At 32.4% G+C, this 27,474-nt stretch overlaps 3 protein-coding genes across 5 annotated transcripts; 2 read left to right on the top strand and 1 right to left on the bottom strand.

Moving 5' to 3' along the window:
* Positions 1-686: 686 nt before the first annotated feature.
* On the bottom strand, positions 687-24,147 carry LOC115881655 (protein suppressor 2 of zeste-like). 3 transcript variants are annotated; one of them, XM_030899226.1, is made up of 11 exons: positions 23,931-24,147; positions 23,573-23,787; positions 23,344-23,496; positions 23,130-23,286; positions 11,166-11,331; positions 10,105-11,109; positions 8,238-8,664; positions 6,674-6,899; positions 6,374-6,525; positions 3,940-4,497; positions 687-1,986 (listed from the first exon to the last, which is right to left on the bottom strand). In XM_030899226.1, the coding sequence occupies exons 2-11, from the start codon at positions 23,709-23,711 to the stop codon at positions 1,553-1,555; spliced, it is 3,417 nt and encodes a 1,138-aa protein (XP_030755086.1). In that variant the 5' UTR covers positions 23,712-23,787; positions 23,931-24,147; the 3' UTR covers positions 687-1,552. The 3 variants fall into 3 exon arrangements, with proteins under 3 accessions (XP_030755086.1, XP_030755088.1, XP_030755087.1); XM_030899228.1 differs by lacking the exon at positions 23,931-24,147 and adding an exon at positions 23,845-23,928; XM_030899227.1 differs by lacking the exon at positions 23,931-24,147 and having other exon boundaries at positions 23,573-23,924.
* Positions 19,493-22,914, top strand: LOC115881657 (adenine phosphoribosyltransferase). The gene is made up of 3 exons (XM_030899230.1): positions 19,493-19,793; positions 22,298-22,535; positions 22,590-22,914. The coding sequence occupies exons 1-3, from the start codon at positions 19,711-19,713 to the stop codon at positions 22,803-22,805; spliced, it is 537 nt and encodes a 178-aa protein (XP_030755090.1). The 5' UTR covers positions 19,493-19,710; the 3' UTR covers positions 22,806-22,914.
* A 300-nt stretch (positions 24,148-24,447) lies between the features above and the next one.
* On the top strand, positions 24,448-25,817 carry LOC115881656 (uncharacterized protein F58A4.6). The gene is made up of 3 exons (XM_030899229.1): positions 24,448-24,879; positions 24,946-25,115; positions 25,170-25,817. Exons 1-3 carry the CDS (start codon positions 24,590-24,592, stop codon positions 25,388-25,390), a joined length of 681 nt encoding a protein of 226 aa, XP_030755089.1. The 5' UTR covers positions 24,448-24,589; the 3' UTR covers positions 25,391-25,817.
* Positions 25,818-27,474: the final 1,657 nt, after the last annotated feature.

Genomic DNA, 27,474 nt, shown 5'->3' on the forward strand with positions numbered 1-27,474 from the left:
AATGTCACGAATTTTATTGAGAAATACAATGATTAAACAAGGACCAATAATATCCAAGACCAAATTATTACATTTGTTTCCATCCAAATAGTGCCGTGTCTGAGGGTTAATATAAAAAATGCAGAATTAAATAAAAATTGGAATTTTAATTGTTTCACAAATATTTTTGTTTCGGACGCGGTTACAAAATTTAATTTATTACTTACTGTTACGCTTATTAGACTTATTTGGTTATGAATAATCTTTATTTATAAACAAATAAATAATTAAATAATAACCTACGCCTATGGTGGATGCTGCTTCTTGAACGTAAAAAACGTATTAAAACGTTCATGAAAGGCAAGGTTATTAAAAGATAAGGTTGTCTCGTAACTCGATCCGCCATTATCGAAAACGTGTCGTCATCTACTACGTCATAGGAAAGCTACTTTCATTTATAGATAGAGGGATAAAAACTGTCTACAGTGCATTTCCGAATCGATATTCATTGTGCACTTTATTGTTTATAGTGTATGACGTCCATAGTTTTCAGTTGTTTGATGTGTTTTCGTCGGTTGCATTTAATTTGTTATTCCTTTACCTATGATTTTATACTTTCTGTAGCATCGCTGTGACATAGTTACAGCTTCGCTCCTATTGGTTCAAAAGTTACTAGACAACCTGTTTAATATAGTAACCTGCCTAAGCTACGACTATGTCGCTTTTGGGCCATGCCTATATGTAGGTGAGACGCCTTGTGGCCTTAGCTACGGTACAATAACAAACATATTTAACTATTTTATATACTCGATTATGGTAATGTGATTGTGTGCGTTTTCCAGTGATGCTCAAGTATATTTTATTTTTATAGATTGCAAAATACGTAATATATATTTCAAGGAGTGAGAAGTATTGTGCAGATCAGGCATCCAAGGTAAGTTTGGCTTCTTTTATTTATGTTGATTGAATATTAAATTGATGTTAACACCATTCATATATTATGCTATATAAATAAAAAAAATATTTTATTTTTCTTATTCGCTCTTACAATTGTGATGTTTATTTTCGTATTAAGTCTAGTAAATAATAATTCGAAGAGATAAAAGGGAAAGCATTTTGCAGGGATGGATATTTAACTTTTAGTAATATTTTTGCGTGAGAAAGGTGAGAGAAATGATATTTCTCTTCTTTCTCAACATATACTTTCAATTATTTCGGCATAAATTTTAACTTCTACACAAAATAAAAAATATATCACCAACAAAACACCAAAGAAAAATTAACTTTTTACAAAGCATTAACAGAAAGCTATGCTTTTAAAAGAGCTTTACTTAAATAATAATCGGAAAAAGTATTTTTTGCTTTTCATGAAATGTTTTTAACACATAAAAAAATATTTCTTTTGCATTACGACTTTTTACTTATTCATCCCTGAGATTAACTATCTAGTCAAAACTTGACGACCGGGGTTAAAGTTATGGACTGATAAACTCCCTTAAAATTCGGCCCACGAAACAATCGTCCGTGTCGCTTCTGTAAGGTTAGGTGATTCTGTGATTTTTACTACAATATCCTACGCTCCCACACTTTGATTCTCGCCATTCTTTACAGCTAGTCCTGTCTCTAATTCGTTACCTTTAGTCGTCACAACTTCATCGCTACATTGGTTCACAAGTTTATCGTTTTTCGAATCGCACTTACCGACATCATTTTTCGCAACGTTTTCGTCGCTCGAGCACTTTTTCGACGTTTCGTTAGTCGAACTGTCACCGTCGTCAGTGTTTTTACCATTTAACGAGGGTGGTGGGGGTAGCGATGGGTCGAGCTTGGGATGTTCTCCATTGACAATGGGGGTTTTAACATCATTCGCTGCTGGTTTCTTATTGACCACTGCGGTAGATGTGGTTGGCGGAAGTTGTCGAGATTCCTCGGTTATTTTCTTAGTCTGAGGCTGTTTCGTATCCGGTACTGAGGCGGTGGACGTTTGTATCCGTTCTGAGTTTTTCTCTGTAATATTAACCAAACCTATTAAAGAAAATTTTCCTAAAAAATTTGAAAGTATTTACGTCTTATACCGCACTATGTTTACAGCACAACAAAATCTGCGCAATCTGTTTGCACATCTCTTGTCATATGTCTACGCCCGTTTTCGATGCTTAGTCGTAGTTGCCAGGTCTAGGCCTAGGTCTAGATTCTTGCACAAAATTTAGTGAAAATATGCATCTATCATCTCTCTTCTTATATACAGGGTGGTCCGAACTGTATTCCGGAAACTTCGGTAGCATATTCTGCAGATAAAAAGAAGTAAAAAATTTCTTATAAATACATGTTCTAAAATGCTTAGTTTTGGTGATACAGGGTGTAGAAGTTTCATTTTTATTTCCATTTTTTCCAAATATTTTCTCAAGTAACGTCAATATTTGAATGAAAATTTTTGACATGAGAAATTTAATTTAGAGGACCTACATGTGTCTTAATTGATTTGAAGAGTAATAACTTTTTGTCCTTACCTGTATAGAACTGCTGAGTGAAAAAATATACATTTTTGTAATTTTTTAGGTGAAAAATGTCTCTTGGTAAAAATCATTACGAACAACCCTTCTCGAGATATTTAGAATGGAAATAGTCAATACATGTCATTATTGACAAAAATTAAACATGTTGAGTAGATAGTTATTTGACTGAAATGATAAATTTGGGAAATTTTTATTTTTTTAAATTAATCATAAAATTTTCTTTGAAAAAATGATGATTGATGGTAATTTGGCACAAAATATTTCAAATTTATGATTTCAGTCTATTAACTATTTAGTCAACATACGTTTAATTTATGTCAATGATGACAGGTACTGATAATTTCGATTTCAAATATCTCGAGAATTATTACTCGTAGCGATCTTTATAAAGAGACATTTTTTACGGTAAAAACGTCGTAAATGTATATTTTTTTACTTAGTAGTTTTATACAGGTACGGACGAAAAGTTCTTACTCTTCAAACAAGTTAAAAATATGTAGGTGGCGCCCTTTACAAGTAGGGGTCATATTGACATCAAAATCAAATTTCTCATATCAAAAAACTCCCAGACACCAAATTTCATCCAAATATTGACGTTACCTCAGAAATTATTTGGAAAAAATCGAAATAAAAATGAAACTTTTACACCCTGTATCTCCGAAACTAAGCATTTTAGGACATTCATTTATACGAACTTTTTTACTTATTTTTATCTGCAGAATATACTACCGAAGTTTCCGGAATACAGTTCGGTTCACCCTGTATAGTTCTAACGAACGCGAACTATTCTAACCATTGACATTATTGAGAATATTGCATTAGTTACTTTAAAATTGTTGTAAGTTAGGGAATTTTAGGAATTTTAGAATCAATAATATAAGGTATTTGCAAAATTGCATCTGGCAACCCTGTGTTCAGTTGTTTGACAGTCGAGTAAGTTCATTTATTTTTTAAAGACTAATTATAGAATGTTCAGCCATCGTTCAACGTCACGTCATATATTGCCAAACTCTCTCAATCACTTGCCAACCAGATGAAAAAGATCAATTTAAAATTTCGGGTAACTAAAATTTTCTAAACAATGTGAAATGATCTCAGACACACCCTAAGACTTATATTTGACAAATGATGACGTAGGGGTGAACGATGGCTGAACAGTCTTAAGTCTTAAAAAAAAATATTTAAAAGATTTTTTTAAAGATATTTTGGGTTTTGCGTTTGCTTACTCTTGACAAAAAAATGTTCAAAAGAACATTTCCTTTATACTGCACTTTAAAATGTAAAATTATATGTATAAATTAGAAAGAGAATAACCACTTCCTGATAGCGATAAATCTCAATATGACCAATCAGAGCGCCGACGGAGGATCGTATCAACCGACGACGGATGCTTGTAAATCCACCTTAAATAATGACAAGACCTAAAATTATATTTTATAATTACCTTCTTTCTGTCCATTTGTACTTTTCTCCACTACTATTTCCACATCAGCAGCTTTGTCCTCAACTTTTCCCTTGTCCGACACCTTAACCTCCGCTACATGTTTTTGACTATTATTAGCAGCCATCACCAATTCCTTCGCTTTATTCTGGCACAGCTTCTCCAAAGCAGTCTCCAGAGTCTTCTTAGGATCGCCCTTTGGCGAAACGGAAGATTTTACGGGACCCTGACTTAATTTTCCGTCTTTACCAGTTTCCCTCACCTCCCTCTTCTTTCTCTCTTTAGTCGACGAACTCGTTACTCCCGTAAGTTTTTGGTTCATGGCGGCCATGTTGAGGCTGAACTCGAGAGGTAAGTGAGTGGGTACTAGCCCCGCCGCCATTCGCTGACTGTACCACAGATTATGGTAAGCCGCCATCACTCGCGGGTCGTAGCTGGGGTATCCCCAAGGGCCAGGACCCAGAGTCGGATTAGATAAATTTGGGACAAAAGGGTTGGGTGGCGTGAACGTCAAATTCGTTTTGTCGCGTTGCTGTTTGGGAGACAGTGAAGGAGTCGAGGCTGGAAAAGAAATTAGGCAATGTTAATCACAACAAAAATTTTCCAGATAAATTTCGAAATACACTTTTCAATTTTTTTATCGCGCAAAAAAACTCATAGGCGTGAGCATAGTTTAGGGTTGCCAACCGTCCTGTATTCCAGAGGACAGTCCTCTTTTTGATCTCACTGCTCTCTTTTCTCTCACTCATTGAAAAAATCCTCTTTTTTACATACCAAACTCAAAATCTAAAAAATATTCGTCTATCCCCACAATGCTTTAAAAAATTGTTAATCTGTGTCTTTCGCTACTCCCACGCGTTTGTACAGAAACGAAAACGAAGAAATATTTATGTATAAGAAATATTGGTGTTAAAAAATAAACATGTTTAATTATTTTACCTACTGTTAACTTATGTTTTGAAACAAATTTTTTTGTTGAAAATGGTTTATTTTATTTTAACAAGTTTGGTGTTTAAATATTTTTAAGAATGTAAATTCTAGACATTGGGTTTCAAACGAGGTTTCAAAAAATGTTTGTCTCTTTTTTACCCTCTCGTCCTCTATTTTTTATTTTGAAAGTTGGCAACCCTGTTCTGTGCTCGAAATATATCATCCCTAAAAATATCGTATGATCGTTTTATTTAAATCAGATTTTTTTTTATATAAATCAGATTTTTTTTATTTTAATTCAAAACAATACTTAAATCGGATTTCTAAATGACTAGGACTTATTTCCAACTAAAGTCCTATCCTAAATGGCTATATCTATACCCAGAGACCGATAACATCAACAATTCTATGGGGCGTGTGATTTTTCCACATCGGTTACCAATAAGTAAAGGACTGTTACGCCTAAGCACAAAAGTACAAAATATATTATTAAACTGATATAAGTGTCAAATTCAACGAGTGTACAAATTGTTGCTCGATTACTGTTTATATTATTTGCAATGTTTGAAACTGATTAAAAAATTATTTGTGATGTTTAAAAAATAGTATGTTCTATTCGGAATAAAAATGTACTTTTTGTGCCTCCCTGTAACGTCGGAATAGCTTTACGATGGTACTGCAAAAATGCAGCATCGTCAAAAAAGTATAATTTTTACTACTAATAAAACAATACAGTATTGTTCGGAAATATTCTTAATACGAAAATGAAATTAGTATGTATTATCTAATGTCAAAGTGTAAAGTACTTACTGCAGATCAAAATGTCGGTAGAAATTTGGAAACATATAACCGTTTCAAAAAAAAATATTTATAAAACAACATATTTTCTGACAACGATTATAGATTTTCGGGAATATGGTCTCTATATCAGAAGAACCTCGTTCTGAACTATATTTTGCGAATGATATGTATTTGAACAGCGAATTTTTGTCACTTATATATAAATTTTAAAATAAAGCCCTGAGTTTAGCGGTCTAATGGATTCACACGAAATTGCTTCAAAAATCGGTCCAACATTTAAATTTTGATAAATAGATATTTTTATGTAGTTTTATAACATTTACAATTATTTTTCGATTTATTATCTGTTATATCTGTTATAGAAATATTTGTCTAGTCCTCTAGGACACATTTTTATAACTTTTACAGTTATTTTTTGATTTATCATAAAGTTTCAATATTTTTTTTATTTAAATCACATGATTAAAATTCAAAAAAATCACTTCATTTAAATCATGCCAATCCTGCTTCCAATAGACTTCGGAAAGACTATAACACTCGCAGCAGAGCCGTCCTGATATCCGACGAACAGACGCTGTCAGAGAACTGTTATTTTCATATCTTTTATTTTAAATGTAATTTCAAAATAACAGGTATGTTAAGCAACAACAGCTTGGTAAAATTTCGTAGCGTCTGTTCTACTAACAAACCTAGAATTAATATTTACCTGATGTTACACACGTTGTAGCTTTAACTTTTGGAGAGATTGGACTTTTTGGAGACTTCCTGTCCCCTTTAGGCGAACTTTGTAACTTCAGCGGATTAAAAATGGAAACTGAACTGGTGTTGATTTTTAGATCACCCGGAGATGAATTTAACCTAAAAATATATTTTCAGATGACATTTGAGTTGTCGTCTGTTGAAATTGCTTGCTATAAGGTATAAAAATAAAAAAAAAATAACGTATGATTAATATGTACATCTACATCAAAGACAGTAAATGCCTGACCCTGTTACTACCACTAACCTGAATTCCTGATTGGGTTGTGGCGACGCATGTACAGTGACGTTACTCAAGTTCGACGTTTCAGGAGCCTTCTCGCTGATCGGCTTCAACGTTTTGGGATCGATTTTCACTATCGAGTGCTTCTTTATTTCTCTTTTCTCTACTTTAGCGTTTTCTGTGTGGTTCTTGTCCTTGTCAGGACTGACGTGTACTTGGTACATCGGTTTTACTCCTGAGGCTGGATTTCCTAAATAAAAACGATTCATAATAATTAAAATCATACGTAAAAAAGCTAATAAATGATTTATTATTTGCGATATGAAATCATAAACATTAATTATAGTTTTATACAGGGTCCGGCAAGAGTGCGTCGGGCATCTGTAGTTCCTAGAATAAAAAACTTGAATATTTTATTTAAGTGCAAACCTAAAGTATGTAGTTCGAGGATGCATTTCAGAAAAATATTTTAACTTCTATAGGATGGCTCAAAAAAGTGTGAGTGGATTGGGATGATTTTTTAAATGTTTGTTTTAAAAAAAATCCTTTCATATCACTGTACATAACATAATCCTAAGATATAAGTAAATATATTTCGATAATTTCAGAGATTAATTAATAAATAAATAAAACATGTATAATTTTCAACCTTCTTTAAAAAAATTATTACAAATAGAAGAACTGTCCTGAAATCAAAACTATGTTAGGTATTTACTTTAGATGGTTGTGATACCTACTTTACCTACTTTGCTACAAATATAGTAATCTTAAATCATACAGGGTGTTCAAAATTCTAGGCCAAACTTCCTAAAATATAAAATAATTTTTTTGTTCTTTTAAATAGAACATCCTGTATATTACTGTTTCATTAGATACACGCAATATTATTTCATATGGCTCTTTCAACGGTAAAATACGAGACAAAAATCACTGGGTGGCTTCGATAAAAATTTACTGTGAAAAATGCCATAAAAAATATAAAACTGAAATATCTGCGAAACCGTTAAAAATTTTGAAAAATATATAAATACAAAAAATGTTCATTTTTTAATTCTTCATCTATTGAAAAAAAATATACAGGGTGTTCCATTTAAAAAAAAACAAGAAAAGTAATTTTATATTTTAGAAAATTCGGCGTATAATTTTGAACATACTGTATGATTTACGATTATTATATTTATAGCAAAGTAAGTACAGACCATCTAAAGTAAATACCTAATATAGTTTTGATTTCAGGACAGTTCTTGTATTTAAATTCGTTTTTTTAAGAAAGGCAGAAAATATGTTGTTTTTATTTATTTATTAATATCTCTGAAGCTATCGAAATATATTTACTCATATCTTAGGATTATGCAAAATGATCTGAAAAGAAACCAAAAATGCATAATATACAGGGAGTTCCATTTAAAAAAATCATTCCGATCCAGTCACACTTTTTTAAACCATCCTATAGAAGTTAAAATATTTTCCTGAAATGCATCCTAGTACATACTTTAGATTTGCACTTAAACAAAATTCCCGAGATTTTTATTTTAGGAGCTACAGATGCCCAAAGCACTGTATATTGCCGGACCCTGTATATACTCACCTAAATATCGCGGCATAGTATTCCTCCCTTTAAAAAACTTCGCCGGTCTAACGTTCTTTAGTTCGCCTGAATTTTGCCGATTTTGGGCGATAGTATTCTTCGCAATCTGTAGATTGATCTGCGAGTTCCAACTTTTCGGCGGATCGCGCAACGTCTTGTATCCGATGGGCGTGCTCGGTTTGGTTTTGATGGTCATGGGGGCGGGGCACGGATCGTGATTGGCCGCCGCGGTGGTGGAAGGCAGCTGCGAGGGCGTGTCCTGAGCTACGGTGGGAGGAGCGGTGGTGTTTGGAGCGGGGGTCGTTTTTAAGTGCAGAGCGTTGAGGATTTGGTTGTGCGGAAGTTGCGAGGGCGTGATAATAGGTATTTGGTGAGAGTGAGGATGGTGAGTAGTAGGCGGGGCGGTTGTTTTCTGTAGAGTGCTAAACTGTAATAAATTTAGTTAATGATTTATACAGCGACATACAAGTACTATGGAGCGATCAAAAATGATTGTAATAGTTGGTTATCTAATTTTTCTCGTTTGGTGGGCAATAAATTTAAGAAATTCGAATATTTATCGTCTGTTATCGCTAGCGTTAAAACAGATCAAAAATTAAAGAATATTATGATTATTGACGATATTTAAATTCGTTTTCCATAATGACCCTTATCAAAACAAAATGAGAAATTAGTGGTTATGAAAAATATTTAATCTGAAGATTTTCTAATTTACTTATCGAATAAGTGTATTAAAAAATGTAGGTTAAGTTACATGTTTGTAATAAATTTTGATAACATTGTACAATATGATAAAAAAAACAGCGTCAGCGATGGCTACGAAATGAAGATCGTTGTCATTTTATATGTAAACTTATATTTGGAATGTAATCGATCGTCATTTCCAAGCCAACTAGTCATAAAAATTGATGTCAGTGAATTGACATGATTACTAAAAAAAATTGATTTATTGAAAATGACTAAAATTTGCTTCAGCATCAGTATCAATCACCAATCCTAAAACCCTCTAACACTGTTGCCAACTAAAGTAATCGCAAAACAATTTCCGATGCACGTGATCAACTTTGAGTGACAAGCGATGGCGACAGCGCAGCCAGATTGTAATGGATTTATGAGATGAATCTTAATGTAAAATTGGGAAACAATATATTTATTACTCCCTGCAAATCGAAATAAGAAATAACTTTGAAAATGGTATAATGTGCTTATCAATCAAACTTACTTCTCTGACTGCAATCAAGGGTAACAAAGGACCTTTATTTTCACGTTCTCGTTCAAAATAGTTTATCAGGAAAGCCACAAGCTACAAGCTCTTTGATTCGACTGTTTAATGCTTCGGCGTATTTTCGATAAACAATTTCAAGAAATGCAATACAAAAACTCGAAAATTTAGTTCTTAAAAGAATTATTTGTGCTTAAAACTAGAAATTTTAAAAAAAGATTATGAAAAATGGCAAAAAAAGAGAATTACTCCCAAAGATTCAACAACAAAACGATATTATACAAAATAATGACTGACATGATTATTGTCAAATAATAAACGACAACGTTGCTGATCGTGGCGCAATGTGACCAACATGGCGATAATAATAATCGCTTTAAACTAATTTTTGCAGTTTTAATCTAAACAAAATATCTGTTACAATCTCTATGAAGTAAAATGAAGAGCTGCTCGGTATCTTAAATTATACAACAAATTTAAACATTTTTGGCAAAATTTCATTTAGACAGGTGTATAGGCTTGTGTCAATTTCGATATGATTGATGACGTGCACCGGAAAATGTTTTGCGATTACCGTATATCAATCAATCTGATCGAGTGCAAATATTAGTTAAATGAGCCTTGGAAGAATTTAATAAAACTTACGTCAAAGTATACTCGTCTGTATTCTCCCTTGTCCCCGTTCTTTTCAACTGTCCCTTTTGGCGCGTAACAAGGAGTATTGGCCGGCTTTTGCTCCCCACCTTTTACGGCACCACCTGCAGTAGTCGAATTTTTATTGACCACAACCGGTTTAGAGCTCGTCAAAACGGACACGTTATTCGCGCTCAATCCCGCCGTCACCTTCTCCAAAATCTCCCCGTTCCTGTTCAACTTGTGCTTCTTCAAAGGATGATTATTCGACAGATTCATCAAACCGATCGTGTGGTTCAGAATGGTGGGTTTGGGGAGTTTAGACGCAGGTGCCAGTTCCTCCAATTTCGAGTCCTCGTTTTTCCTTTTCGGAGCTCTAGGTTCGGTTACCGGGGGTTTCTCGGCGGGTTTCGTGCTGCACATGCTCTTGTTAATCGTGCTGAAGACCGTCGTAGTGTTGCAGGTAGCTTTGCCCGTCGGCAACGGAATGATGGATATGTTAGATGTGATGATGATTTCCGATGAAGATTTCGGTAAGGTTGTAGTGGAAGTAACGATACTGATGCTGGAAGTAGTGGTGGTGGTGGTGGTAACAACAGAAACATCTAAAGAAGTACTCGGCTGAGAAATCGCAGGTATTTTACCGATGAACTTGAGACCAGGAATCTCCTTTTTTACAGGCGAAGCTTGAGTCACGACGGGTGTAAGAACTATCTCATTTTCTTTGACTTTTTCTTCAACTTTAACTTCTTCAACGGGTTCTTCAGATTCTCTTTGGTTCTCCTCGGTGTCTTTCTTTTCCGCTATTACGACGTCTTCGGGAACGTCCAAAATCATAGAATCCCGAATCCCGGTAATAGACATTTCCCCATTTTCACTTATTCTTAGCTCTACCTCTTTCCAATTATTATTATTCTGCAGGGAGTTTGTAGTGTTATCCTCCGATACCGCTTGATCTAGCTTCGCCTTTTTCGCCGGGCATTCATAAATTTTGTAACTTAAGTCTAGAGGGGTATTCTAAAAAACAACATAATAGAGGGTCAAAAATGTTAAGATTGAGCTTCAAATTTTACCCTTTTCCATGAATAAATATAGGCGACATCCATGAGAGACAGCGACGAATTTAGGCAGTCTTGGTCGTAGAAGATCTCGATATTGTGTTGTTCGGTCAACTCGTACTTCACCCTGACGAGTTTTTTCAGGTGTAAAATTGAAACTGCACTGGGACATCTTAGATAGCTGAAACATATCCTCTATGAAAACTGATTCTTTATGGATGTTTTTCCAAAGCGGCAGCCCTATAACTTTTTTATTTCTTCAGACAAGGAAACGAAATTCGATATGTTAGTATATATTATGTTGGAGGCAGATGACGAATTCGGCCTATGTCCGAAATAATTAGACATATGGCGATTATAATTAAATATACCTACCTATATTCACAAAGTTACGCGGAAGAGTTTTGATTGCATTGGTTTCAACTTCTATGCGGAGGGTGTTAATCTTTTGTCGTTATATTATACCAAAAAAAGATTAACCCCTTCCGCAAAGAAGTTATATAAAGACTATTTATAACCACGAAGTTGCATGCATCTGGCAAGTTTAGTATGGACAAATCGCCATATGTCTAATTATTTCGGACATAGGCCGAATTCGGCATCTGCCTCCAACATATATACAGGGTGTATTCCGGAAACTTCGGCAGCATATTCTGCAGATAGAAATAAGTAAAAAGTTCGTATAAATGTATGTCCTAAAATGCTTAGTTTCGGAGATTTTTTCGAAATAATTTCTGGAGTAACGTCAATATTTGGATGAAAATTGGTGCCTGGAAGTTTTGTGACATGAGAAATTTGATTTTGATATCAATAGGACTCCTACTAGTAGAGGGCGCCATCTACGTGTGTTTTAACTGTTTTGAAGCGTAATAACTTTTTGTCCGTACTTGTATAAAACTACCGAGCGAAAAAATATACATCTCTGTGATTTTTTACGTAAAAAATATCTCTTTGTAAAATCGCTACGAACAACCGGTCTTAAGATATTTAGAATGGAAATACTAAATACATGTCATTATTGACGAAAAATAAACACGTTGAGTAGATAGCTATTTCACTGAAATAATAAATTTGGGAAATTTTTATTATTTTAAATTAATCATAATTTTTTTTTGCAAAAAATGATGATAAAACAGTTTCTGTTGAACATTTGGCACAAAAACATTTCAAATTTATGATTTGACTCTAGTAACTATTTAGTCAACATGTTTAATTTATGTCAATGATGACAGGTATTGATAATTTCTATTCTAAATATCTCGAAAACCATTACTCGTAGCAGTTTTTACCAAGAGACATTTTTCATGTAAAAAAAGTCGTAAATGTATATTTTTTTACTCAGTAGTTTTTTACAGGTACGGACGAAAAGTTATTACTCTTCAAACCAGTTAAAAAATATGTAGGTGGCGCCCTCTACTAGTAGGAGTCATATTGACTTCAAAATCCAAATTTCTCATGTCAAGAAACTCCCACACACCAATTTTCATCGAAATATTGACGTTACATCAGAAATTATTTGCAAAAAATCGAAATAAAAATGAAACTTCTACACCCTGTGTCTTCGAAACTAAGCATTTTAGGACATACATTTATACGAACTTTTTTACTTATTTTTATCTGCAGAATATGCTGCCGAAGTTTCCGGAATACAGTTCGGACTATCCTGTATATACAGGGTGCTACAAATTCGAGGTACGAGCATTGGTATCTCGGTAACCGTAATAGATACGAACATGGTTAAATTGGGGGCAAAGTTGCGCTTTGGGATGTTCACCAAGATGCCATCAAAAAAAGCTTTAAAAATTTCAAGGATTGTGGAGTTTTTTGAAAAAAAAACGGATTTTTTTGAAAATCAATTTTATTTTTTTCTGTCGTTGCTTTTTAGAAAAAAAAACGAATTGCACATTCTCATTGCCACTTTATTAGGGCTATCTGATAGTATTTTTATATTTTCAAATTAGCTGATAATTTGTGAGATACAGGGGCCAACTTATTTTTTTTTAAATACGGACCTGCATTTTTTATTTCAGGGTATGAAAGAAAGAACTCTGTCTCCTGAGTACAATAATATGCCACACTTAATATTTTTTTTTGTTTCGGCAATTTGAGCACAATTTATTTAAACTAATTTCAAGTCCGGCTCTGTTTTTTTTAAATATTTAATCTATTCATCGTTACAATATTGATAAGCTTTCAAACTTAATAATGACGTGGGGTAAAACATTGCATAAAGGAAAATCAAATGCAATAAAATCATAAAAAATAAATAATATGTGTGTGAAATCAATACATCTCAGCATTTACAATAAAGAGTACAAAATGCATTCCGAAGAATCCGAAGATCTGTTTCAAGAGCTATAAATAAAATTGAACGAAAAATAAATGTGTGCAATAGGGAGGGTGTTATAACCCTTTCGAATATGTAGAGCACTAGAAACTAGTTAGTAGAAGTTAATTAATTTATAATAATGACGATTAATATTATGCAAATTATTAGATCGTACACTGAGATTTCAAATTCACAGTAAAAAAGTTAAAAATAATATCTTTAAATTGCTAACCTGAATATTATTTATAATTATTTAAATCTTTTAATCGGCTCGATGAATTGAATCTTTCAATTGGCTCCCTTTTTTATTAATTAGCGCTGATCAATAATGTTGCGATGAATATAAGCAGATTAAATAATTTAAAAAACCAGAGTCAGACTTGAAATTATTTAAAATAACAATTAAATAGTTTTGTTGTTGTAAAGGTACCCAAAACAAAAATAAAGTATAAGTGTGGCATATCAGGAGACCGAGTTCTTTCAAAACTTGATATAAAAAATGCAGGTCCGTATTTAAAAAATATAAGTTGGCCTCTGTATCTCACAAATTATCTTTTTTTATTTATAATATTATCTTTAATATTTATAATAATAAATGGCTATCAGAATGTGGAATTAGTTTTTTGATTTTCTAAAAAGTAACAACAGGAAAAAATAAAATTGATTTTCAAAAAAATCCGTTTTTTTTCGAAAAAACTCAGCAATCCTCGAACTTTTTAAAACTTTTTTGATGTCATCTTGTTAACATCTCAAGGCGCAACTTTGCCCCAATTTAACCATCTTCGTATCTATTACGGTTTCCGAGATACCAATGCTCGTACCTCGAATTTGTAGCACCCTGTATATAGCATTAATCAGGATTGAATGACGTATTCATCTATTTTAGGCCACTTTCTGTTTCGCCGGAAATGGCAACAAATATCGATTTTTAAATGGTACCCTCGTACCCTCAGTATTTTTATACTTAATTTGATAGAAGGGGAAGTCAGGGGAAGTTCCTATCGGAATCCTTCCTGACATCTAAAGGACTTAGACAGGGGTGCAGTTTATCACCTACCTTATTTAAAATATATATCCAGAAGGTATTGAAAAACCGGAGAAGGAAGAGTAGAGCTATAGGAATAGAGATTGACAACCACTGTCTATCGACCTTGTTCTTTGCAGACGACCAAGTTATTGTTGCAGGTTGTGAGGAGGATGCCGACTATATGTTGAGGAAACTTGAGGAAGAATACGACAGATGGGGACTCAATATCAACCTCACAAAAACCAAATACCTGAAAGTAGGAGAAGAACAAACTGAAGATCCTGAACTACACATACATGAAATTAAAAGATGTAGCGAATATAAATATTTAGGAAGTATTATATCTGAAGAAGGGAACTCCAAGAAAGATATACATAGTCGAGTTCAACAAGGTAAGAAAGTAATCGGTCTTTTAAAACCTCTCCTGTGGTCAAATAAAACATCCATCCAAACAAAGATAAGGATTTACAAAGCAATCGTAGATCCAATTTTAACATACGGTGCCGAATGCTGGCAATTTACAGCAAAAGAAAGAAGGATGGTCGAGTCAGTGGAGATGGACTTTCTCAGAAGAGCATGTCGCATATCAAGGATGGAACATATTAGAAATGAGGAGATCAGGCAAAGAACAAGGCGAATATATACCAGCACCGACAACATCGAATCGAGACAGCTACTATGTAAAAAGAATGGGAGGGGAAAGATATTAAAAAGGGCAATGGAGTATCGTCCCCAAAGCAGAAGGAAAAGAGGAAGACCTACAACTACGTGGTTAGATGGAGTAGACCAGTACATGAGAGACAGAGCTATTAACCAGGAAGAATGGCAAAATCGAGCAATATGGAGGTAGGACCCCCGCTTTATATATATATAATTTGATAGAAAGTGACATCCTGAGAAAACTTTTGACATTATCGTTTAAAAAAAACAGTATTTTAAATTCCAATCTAAAGAGCAATGGCTGTGTTCATAACGACAATTTAACTCAAAATACCAAGTATGTGCTACCCTGATTTGTGTCATACCTCACTGGCAAGCGAAACCTTATAGCCGGAGAGCTGGTGACATATTTAGAGAACATATTTTAGGCAAATTAGAGTAACAAAAAAAAATAAACTTTAATAACTTGAGAACCCAGAATCCTAAGTCTGGCTGGGGTGTTGGGGGTATTTCGCTACTGCGCAACCCATAACATTTGCAAAAAAATAAATCCAAAAAACATTCTTAAGGCAAGTTGAAATTTGTTTATTCTTAAATTTTAGCATCTATTTAACCTAGAAATAAGTATGCCAGACTTTTTTTTCGGGTTTAAAGTGTAACCCGACCATTCCAAATATAATTAATTGTTATACCTGGAAAACATACTTTAGGCATTCTAAAATGTTTACAGTGTGTTTATTAGATGATATTAAAAAATATGTGTTAATTGCCAGACGAATTCAATGGGATTTAATACTTGCCAGACGCGAATAAAGATTTTAAATTAGCGCGACAAAAAAGTCTTATGACATGTCTTAAAGACAACAGTTTTGGAGTACTTCAAATTGATTTTGGAGTACTTCAAATTTTCATAAAAACAATTTTTTTTTCGGTTTCATCTCAATTATTTGCAGGCTTTTAATTCAGAGATTACATTGTTGGAATTAAGTTACCATGTACAAATATGTATTTATAAATTAAATATTGACGTGCATAGCGTAAATAGTTTAGAATAATTACTGCAAATAAATATTTTAGTAACTACTGATTTCGCTACTAACTACTAAATCACAATGGATAAAAAACATTTAAGTTGTATTTTGTAGAAAGTTACTAGTGACAAAGTTATTGTTTTTTGATGAAGGCAGACTACAAAAATGCAAATAATTTTATAAGTGCGCCAACAACATGGTTTAAAATTTAAAGAAGTGGTATTACCAGAAAACGTAGTCCCGACAAAAGAGTACCATGAGTGCTAAAAAAATAAGTATTCTGGAATTTTATTAAAGTACCATTGTTAATCTTTCTAAATAGATTCAAAAGTAAGTAAAAGTGCTTTACTTTTATGCTTAGGCGTTAAAATGACTTTTTTATACTGTCAATCAGGTCGCAAAAAATAATAATAATTATACTTTTGTGACGTTTGAAAAAAATATATTTTATATTATGCTAATTTTTAAATAATTATTCGTCTTTTTATTCTTTCAGATACAAAATACTTAAATTAAAAAGTCTTCTTATTGAAAGGATTTCAATCATACATTTTTATTAAAAAATATTTCTTTTTATTTATTCAATATTAGTTAGTTTTTTTTTAAATTTTTACGACTCCAAAATGCTGTTACGTCAGCCGCATCGGCTGCCGACGGGTCTCAATAAACTATCTTTCTCGCGTTTATAGATACTCATAAGACTTTCTTATCGCGCTCATTTAAACTCTTTATTCGCGTCTGGCAATCCCATTGAATTCGTCTGGCAATTAATACATATTTTTTACGTCTGATGTCGAGGATGGAGAGCTGGCCTCTGTGGAGCCGTCTCAGATACTGGCTTTTCTTAAAGCCCTGAGACTGTATGATGAGTTATAACTCGTTATAACTCAAGAAAGGGGAACACACAATAGATCTATAAGGTCGCGGTGATTAACTCCCCTTCTAAACATTCTACATTCTATTTCTAGGCTAAATAGATGCTAAAATTTAAGAATAAACAAATTTCAAGTTGCCTAAAGAATGTTTTTTGGGTTTATTTTTTTGCAAATGTTATGGGTTGCGCAGTAGCGAAATACCCCCAACCCCCCAGCCAGACTTAGGATTCTGGGTTCACCAGTTAATAAACTATACATTTTTAGTTATTCTAGCTTGCCTAAAATATGTTCTCTAAATATGTCGTCAGCTCTTAGGCTATTAGGTCGGAGTTTACATGTCTAGGAGTGAATCGCTATGGCGATCTAGTAAGTCGGAAAGAGCAAAAAAGCGAGAGAATTTATATTACATAATCACTTAATAGGACGCCAGATTTCATGCGATCGGGATTGATACTTGCTCTTCTTTCTTTATCTTATTTTAATTTACTTCTTATTTTATCTTACTATTGAGCGGTATTGACCATACTCGTCGTACACATGAAAATTGGCACCCAAGGCCAGAGATGCCGGTTCGATATACTAATATATCAAATTTCGTTTTTTATCTGAAACGCTTTTGAAAAACACTCAGTATGTTTATTAGTAATAATAATCCAACCATGTATGTTTATGTAGTAAATAAAAAACACAATTTTTAAGTTTAATTGGAACATCATTAGTGACGACACAACTACTAAATTTCCTAGGTACCTACTCCCACTCCTTCACCAGGGTTGCCAAATCCTCATAATCAAAAAACGGCCTTATTACGAATGTCGACCAACAACACCCACAATAAAATTCATCGCAAAAACAAAAAGAAAAAAAGCCAATAAAATTATAACCTCAAATCAAATGACAATGACAATTTCTAAAAGGAAATTTTGACATTGGTCGAGGTCCGTCAATAAAATTATAACCCCAGATCAAATGACAATGACGATTACTAAAAAGAATATGCAATAATTTACGAAATACCGTAATGGCGTCACCGATCTCTTTCATCTGGTTGGCAAGTGATTGAGAGAGTTCGACAAAATATATGACGTGACGGTGAACGATGGCTGAACATTCTATATTTCCTATATCTATTTTATTCTCTTTTAATGATTTTTCTGTATGTTTCCTATACCGGGTGCGTCTCAAAAGTGGCTCATATATACATCTCTCCCCCTATAACTTTTTTATTTTTTCAGTTAAAAAAACGAGATTTGGTATGTTAGTATCTACATATATAAAATGCTAATGTTTATCTGTGTCGGCTCTACAGAAGTAACGACTTGCTCTAGAAAGTTGCTTTTTTTACTAAAAGATAGCTAATTGGCTCTTCTAAAAACTGTCGTCGCCGGATTTTTTGTTTTTCATTTAATTAAAAAAAAATAAAAAGTTTTTTTTCCTGATGTCGCATGTCGTGGCGGATGCGCCAGGATTCAACTAGTATGACATAAATTGGGATTGATTGACGTATTCAATTGTTTTTGGTCACTTCCTGTTTCACCGGAAATGACTACAACTTTTGATTTTTAAATGGCACCCTCGTTATTTTTTTACTTTATTCGATAGAAAATAACACTCTGAATTGAATGACATATCATATGTCAACTTTTGACATTTTCGCATCTGGTTTATTTGAAATTATAACTTGCGGTTAGTAACGAAAATTTGACTCGAAATAACAAGTGTGTGGTATCAAATTATTCGTAAAAAAATGCTTTTTCCAAATATGCTAATGAGCCCTCGTTCCGTTTGAAAAAATTGAGATATGATTAAAAATACGATTTGAGCATTTTCTAACTGGCCAGGACAAGAGACTAAAACCGTTAGGCTATCAAATCTATTTTCCATTGCTCATTGATGAAGAATTGGTGTTTTTAACATAGCAATGACACTCTAGATTGAATTTTAAAAATACCGAGGGTGCCATTTAAAAATCAAAAGTTGTAATAATTTCCGGTGAAACAGGAAGTGACCAAAAACAATTGAATACGTCAATCAATCCTAATTTATGACCGTCTATTCTACGTCAATCAATCCTAATATATTACCAATTCTCGTTTTTTTATCTGAAAAAATAAAAAAGTTATAGGGGGTGAGCCACTTTTGAGACGTACCCGTTATACATTGCCTAATATTATTATGGTTAATTAAAAAATTACTTTTAAATTGCTGAATAGTGAAAAAGAGAGAATTCGGGTTAATATACTTAAAAAGCGGAGAATTAATTTTAAATAAGCGGGATTCGTTAACAAAAAGCGAGTCTATTCCCCTATGGCGGGACATTTGGCAACCCTGCGTGTATGTTTGTGGTAAATTAAAAAAAATGAGAACATCAATTCAATAATGACAATAGAAATATTAATCTCCTATAGGTACTCCCATGGGTACTCCCTCTCCTTCAGGAGTTTTTTGCCGTACGATCGTAGCAACGCTGATGTAAACAAACCCAAACCACTTGTTGGAATTTCGGCGGAAATAACACTTAAAAACCTTATCGCCTTGTAGCAGATAAAAAATCAGGCAAACCTACTGAAACATTGTTCAATTGGAAGACAGCCTACGATCAAATTAGACGCTGTGACTTTGGCTGTAATTAGATGCGATGAGCAAACAAGATAAACTCGAGGAATTAAAGAAGGCGGTGAAAAGTTATCCGGACTTTCCTAAACCGGGAATTATTTTTTGGTAAGTGGATTTCGTTACATAACATTCAATTTGTTCCGTATTTGCAATTGAAACAGGCAGATTCCAAAAAGAAACTTGGAAAATTTCATTATTTTTTATTTTATTGACAATTAAACAGATAATAACCTAAAAAATCGAGCGAGGATGACAAATGACTAGGGATGTCGAGAACTATCGAAATTATACTGTCGATATTGTTATAAACGTTGAAAGTTAAAATTTTAAAATGAATTGAAAAGTTAAATAGTTCAGATATGCAGATGAATAATATTAAATATAATTCATCAAGGGCAACAAATAAATGAATAATTATTGGTGATGGTCCACTTTAGGTACGTCAATCTTCAAGTTATTGATGTAAATTTGATATTAATATATTCTACAATTAATGTTTTAACGTTTTAAATACGGATCGTACGAATACTCGGCTAAATGTTTGAGATTTCTGCAATAAAATTATTTATTTTTTGAGGTTAGAATATAGCTTTCCTTATTAAGTTTAATAAAAGTGACAAGGAAGACGCTGATTTAGGTTTATTTGTCTTTTGCTCGCGTCTGCGTATATCGCTGGCGGTAAAGCGTAGTTTACACGGGATAGAAAATTGCGATAGAACTTGCTAGAGTAACTTGCGATAGTGTTTACATTTAAGCAAATTTTAAAGCAATTTTTTGCAACAAGTACCTTCTAGGCATATGCTTTTATATGCTTTGAGCAAGAAATTGCATACACGTATACACGGTATGGTGTATATTGCACAAGTATATTGTTTAGTAGAAAAATGTCGCGCCGTAAAAAGAGAGCTGCAGCCACTGCTCTTCTTGTTGCAATTTTACGCAAACAGTCAAGAAAATCTAGAAAAAGAATATGGGTTAAAGAATGGATTGCCAGAAGGCCTAGTCTTGGAGCTTACGCGATGTTATTAAAAAAATAAGAAATGAAGACCCAAAGCATTTAAACAATTTTCTGCGAATGTCAGAAGTCGATTTTACTTTTTCTTTTTATAATTTTGTTCCACTCCTGGTTTGCTTAAGTACGAATACTATGTAGTTTCCGCTGAATCTCAGCCTCAGTTGTGTTGAATTTGACAGCTATAAATTTGATTGCTTTTTGCTTTTGAGCTCTATCTCTGTAAATTTTCGATTTTTTTTGCCACAATTCCGGAAATCCTTCAAATAAATTAATCAAAGTGATTGTATCTTCTTTCTACCACATACGTTTCTCCATTTTAATATCGTTATTTAACACGCCTTCGAAAATCACTTGCACCAAAAACTTTCAACAAGACGGAAATAAATTTTAACTTGCCAGAGCACTCTCCCAACCTGTTTACACTTGCAAGCGTCTTTCGTTGCAACCACTTCCCCGCCAATTTTGTGACTTGCTGGGAGAGTGCTTTCGGATACTGTTTACATTATGCAAGTTTGGTAGAAGTGCTCTCAGACATATACCTGCGATAATTTACTTGCCCGTGTAAACTACGCTTAACAATGAAATATTGAAAATCGGAATTTTATTTTATTTATACTTTCCTATTAATTTTGAAAAATAGCGTTAGCGATATTAAGCTCATAAGAATATATATTATATTTTGATCTGTGTTAAAGGTTGAGAAGAGGATCACAATGGTAAAAACGTCCGCCGTAACTGAGTTTTGATTGCATTGGTTACAACATTCTTCTTGGGGGGTTTGTTTTTGGTGTTATTTATGGACGATCCGCACTTTTTTTGTTAGAAAATGTCATTATAAGTGTTCCTCTTCTCAATTCTGTATAGAAAATTTTAAAATTTTGACGTACCGAAAGTGGACCAGACCCGAATAATTTAACTATAAAATGGATTTAGAGATCCATAATTTAGTATCGATATTTTCCCAAAATGCACATCCAGACAAAAACGGTGATTCCGACCTTGATGATCCACGCGATTTAAAAATCATAAACCGATGTTGCCACATACAAATAAATATTTTTGGTAAAAATACCAGTGTCAAATTGTTCCAAAAAAGAAAGTCTCGAAAAAATTATGTACATACATGGTGTAAATACATAAATAAATGCGAAAAAAATCCGGTTTTCATCTAAATGTTTCCAATTTGGCGTTTCTATATAAGTTATTAGCTTTATACAGGGAGTACCACAATTCCAATACATATTATTAAAAATTGGGCAACGGCCCAGCTACGTCGAACCTCCGGCTCCCGATGGATCATCGAAGTTAAGCGACGTTAGACGATGCGAGTGGATGGACGGGTGACCGTCTGGAAACTCTGTCGTGCTGTTGTTCCATGGCAAGAGTGTAAAAAAAGATCTATTGACACACACTGCCCATTCATTTTTTTTTATAAACAAAAATTAGTTTTTATTAAGAATCGGCTACTTACTGAACTTACTTAGAATCTGTCTTGAAAAATTTCAAAACAATTAAACAAAATAACTCATTCAATCACCCACTAATACTATTTTCCCAACAAATTATAGTAAGAAATTTCTATCTGTTTTACTAGGGACCTCTTTAGCATATTATCAAACCCTTCAGCATCCACCTTATTGAAAGAAATATTAATCGACACTGCCAAGACAATATGTCCGCCAGTTGAAGTTGTGGTAGGCCTAGATGCCAGGGGCTTTCTATTAGGCCCCCTCATATCTCTAGAACTGAACATTCCATTCGTCCCTATCAGAAAGAAGGGTAAACTACCTGGGAAGGTACAGAGTTACAAATATGAGTTGGAATATGGTGAGGTGAGTTATTTAAATAATACTACTAAAAAATAATTGACATAACATTTTCTGCAGGCTACGGTTGAAATCCAAGAAGAATCAATAAAAGCAGGACAGATAGTTTTGGTGGTAGATGACTTACTAGCAACTGGAGGTACTCTAGGAGCTGCATGTGAGCTAGTTAAAAAGCTGGGAGGAACTGTTTCAAAATGCCTGGTTGTGATGGAACTGCCAGCACTGAATGGCCGAAAAAAAATTCCAGCAGATGTAATATCACTCATGGAATTCTGATATAAAATTTACAATAACAAAAAACATTCCAGAGGCTATTTTGATAACCTTCTTTTTATACTTTTAATATACAATAATTATGAATAAAGAAGTTTAATTCTATTTTATTTAAAATACAACTGTTTTATTCAACCATAATTGAATAAAAAAGGGGGAGAGTATATTAAAGACAGAAACTTTATCAGTTTTCTGTTGACAATTTTGAAGTTGTACAAATCCCAACTTATATGCAATTTGTATTTTTCAGCAACTTCCATGTTTCCACCTTCATCTTTTTAATAAATTGTTTTCATAGATCCTGTAACCTTAAAAAAATACACTTACCGCACACCTTCACTGCATCCATGGTATTTTAAAGTGAGATTAATTGACTCCTCCGGGGCTAAAACATATTCATACTGTGACATTAAAGTCTGCTCTAATACCGTAGGCTTTTCTTCTGGATGACTTTCATAATATTCTTTTCTTCTTTTAATTTCATCTACAAATATTAATGTAGTTTCTCTCAGAAGTAATGATACCGTAATATAATGCTTACTGCAATATAATCTTGGAACCAGTTTGTAGACGAGATCTTGTATAGTTTTGTCATACCTAATGTTGAGCAACGGTTTGGTTTTATGAACTTGAACATCACAGATTGGACAGTATTTATTAGATTCCAAATATCGCACAATACAACTGCGACAAACTGTAAATATACAATTGTTATTTATGTTAAAACAGAAATTGACTAATTTTCTATTCTACAGTTTAAATATACATACATGTATGAAGACATTCAATGATAGTGGTAGCATCAATAAAATAGCCTTTACACAATTTACAAGTGATACATTCGTTGATGTCGCTTATGGGCACCTTTTTTGCACTTTGCATCATAATCCCAACCTTGTGCTTGTCCATTTACATCGCCTTGGGCTCCATGGAAGTGTGAATCCTAATAAGTAGGCCTTCATATATCCATATTGTTAAATATGACCTGAAAAATGTAGTTGATGTTTCTTAAAACATCCAGGCACATTACAATATCTCAAACGTTTAATTCTTCTTTCGCAATTATAGTTTTTCCATTAAATTTCCTTAAATTCTCATAATATTTATGTTTACTCATTTGACACAGACCTTTCTATTAGCTTTGACAGTTACATTTGCAAAAATGGCGTCCTTCTAAAATAAACCCCCTTCTTGCATTTTCCGTGAATAATTTCTATCCATTTTTCGGGAATCATGTAATCCAAAGTTTTTATTAACGCCACCAAAAATCTCAGTTAAAAACTTGATTTTTAAAACGGCTTATTTTGTTTGCAAAAAACGCCACAAATCAAACGCATTTATTTTAATGTCACCAACCAAAAAAAACTAAACCAGAAATCAAAAGTTCCTACAAGTTGGCGCTAATTTTTGGATATTTTTAGTAACTAATTAGTTAATATTATAATTTACAAGTAAACACATTAAGCAAAGAACATTATCAATTTACAATACCATAGTTGGTAATACCCCATAGTTTGATATTTGAATGTATTTAGAATAAAAATATTTAAATTTTTATTTCCTTTCCTGTTCAGACCCACAGAGTATTATTTTTGCCCTAAAAATTTGTTTACATCTGTCATGCATCTGTCAGTTTCATGTCAGTTTTCATTAGTTTTCAAATTTATAACCAAAAAATTGCCTTCTTTTGATACATTTTTATTATTGGTAAAAGCAGAAAAATATCTAAATTATACCAGATTATACTATCATCTTTCACAGAATGGTTAAATTTTAAGTACCTAATTATGTGTCCATTAATTCTTACAATATTAAGCCCTGATAAATATTATTATGGTAAAGTACTGTTGGATAATCGAGAAGTGTTAAATTTGAATGATTTTAACCAAAATGAAGGAAAAGAAGTGTTAAAAGGCAAATTAAATCTAGATTGTGTATTTGTGCATTATTTTATTAAAGAACTTATCCTAAGTTGTATATATAGGAATAATTTTTTAAAATTTGTAAATACTTCGGACGTTTTACCAAGGAATTTGATATTGCAAGAAACTAAAAGAGACTTAATAGATTATAGATGGTAGGTATATCTATACACAATATGTATATATGAAACTTATAGCTTAGTTTTTGTTTCTTTTTTTAGGAATGAGCATGTATGCTTTCTAATTAGAGAAAAATGTGAATTAGATCATGCACTTAGCTGGCTTTCAACATTGGGTGGTGCTTTTTCAGCTTTGGGAGATTACTTTGAAAAATGCGCTGACACTGCCGGAAAAATTTCTGTTAATCAGTTAAAATTGGCAATAAGGCTAGGTATAAATTCTTTTGAATCTATCAGTAAGTTGATTCAGTTCGTAACTTTTCTAGGAGATCCAAATATAGCATCACGATGCCGTTTATATTTAAGCCTTAGTTTAATTCAAAAGAAGAAATATAAGTTAGCTGCAAAAATTATCGAAGCCGAGTATGTAACATCAAAGTGTGCAATTATAGTTGATGAAAGATTGGTTAGAATGTGCAAAGGTATATGGTCAAAATTACAGTACGAATATAGTTTATATAGAAAAAATAAAGGATTAAAAAGTTAATCACATGTATTTTTATTAGGCCATTAATTAAACAACACTATTAAGATCATATTTATATTTTTAGGAATTTAATATACACATTCACTTTACAATAACACTAAAAACTTGTGTCTATTACATAGAATCTCCTAAGTTTAATTTTCTTCAAATAGCCGTATTGATATAAAGTATAAATATAAGAGCAACATAACAGGGTGATAATTTATATATTTCTTTAAGGATTGCAATAAGATTATACCTTTAATATATGATTCTAACACAAAAAAAAAACATCTTTGCATAAATTAATTAAAAAAAAAAAGATTTGGAACATATTTTCTTTTATTACATACTAACCTAAATTAGCTAGTGTTTTATGAATTAAGTTTAATTTTAATTTGAAACATGATCCAAATCTTCCACAGTACAAAGATCCTGAAAAAAAAAACAATAAATAATCAAAAATATTATTCATACATATACAGCTGTTAGTGTCCCTGAACAAGTCTTATTCAAACTTGTCAGTGTTTTTTTGTCAACGTATTTTTTTAAATTCAAATCAGTATATAAAATTATCTGAAAAGAAGGTAGATTATAGTTATAAACAATCTACTTCTTTTCACTATTAATATTTTAAAGCGTTATAAATGTTTTAAATAATTTTTTTTAAGAAATAAGATTTTTTTCAAATATTGATTAATACCTATATTAGCAATAACGATTTGTTATAGAAAATAATTCTACAAAAATGCTGAAAAAATCGACTTTAAAGCTCTATGTTTATGCATTATACAAATGTTACAAATAAAAAAAGTATATTACAAGAGTAGTATCATTAGATTTTATTAAATAAAACGTTTTCTTTAAGTTTTAGTTGTAACAATTAAGCGTTAACCAAAATCAAATAGGAAATATTGTCGTTTAATATTTTTAATAAGTCAGTTGTTGAGCTGCATTTCAAAAAGAGTTAATCCATGTTCTTTAACAATAATTTTATTATATTTCTTAGAAACGGAAAGAATAGCATCCTTTTTTATTATTTATATAAGCTCAGAAAATTGTATTATTTACGTTAATTTTACAAAGATGATGGTTTTCATATTTTTATAAAACGTTTTTTTTTTTTCGTTATTTTCATATGACAGAGTGAAATTCCAAAAAATGAATTATAAGAAAAATGATGAGTGCCATTTAAAAAAATGCAAATATTTTAAATTCGCTAATTTATATTTATAATCATTTAAGTACCTATATAAAGTGGTATTTTAATTAACAGTAACAAATCTAGATCTGTCTAGATAGTACAACGCAAAAGAAACCGATTTGGAATCACTTAGGTATTTTCGGACGACTTGGCAACAAGGCACTTGTCACAGTTAAAGTTGCAGGATGTTAAAACTTTTAAAAATAAGTCTTTTGTAATTGTGTCGTAAATGACATTATTTTGTTTTTGAAATTGCTGTAGGTAGCACGACTGAACATCAGTGTTTTAAATTTTAATAAAATTTAATAATATATTTGATCAAATAAATAATTTATTAATTTTATTAATTCTGATTATTAAAATTACGTTTATCTCACCAAGGAGGTCGAAATCGGCAAAATATCAAGGTCAACAATTTTGATAGATAACAAAAGAAAAAAGTCATGTCTTTCTTTTAGAAAAATATTTCAGAGATAATATATACACATCCCTATAGTGAATCTGTTGACACTTTTTAGCAATAAAATTTCTAGCACTTATCTACCGTCAAAATTTCATTCGAGCAACAATATTATATTAAATCAAAAAAAAATGAAGATTTTAACCCAGTGTAGCTACAAAACAAAGTAGAATCGGACCTTGTGTATATAAAAAAATAAATCTTATTTCTACGTGAGGAATCTCCCTCCGAGAAATGGCACATGTTTTTTTGTAATTTCTGATGATGATTGTTCATCTGTCAGCAAAAAGCCGGAGTCTCATGCATCCGAAATCCGATGACACGACGATCCGACGGTGCTCCTATTGGTCGAAATATTTTGACACCAATTTTTATCCGATATTTTTAACTAATCGTCCGACGTCGTATAAAGTTAAATTTTGTTTAACTTTTGTACGATAT

This window comes from Sitophilus oryzae, unplaced genomic scaffold (genome assembly GCF_002938485.1).
Source record: "Sitophilus oryzae breed Bouriz unplaced genomic scaffold, Soryzae_2.0 scaffold_172_pilon_pilon, whole genome shotgun sequence".
NCBI classification, from domain to species: Eukaryota; Metazoa; Arthropoda; class Insecta; order Coleoptera; family Curculionidae; genus Sitophilus; species Sitophilus oryzae.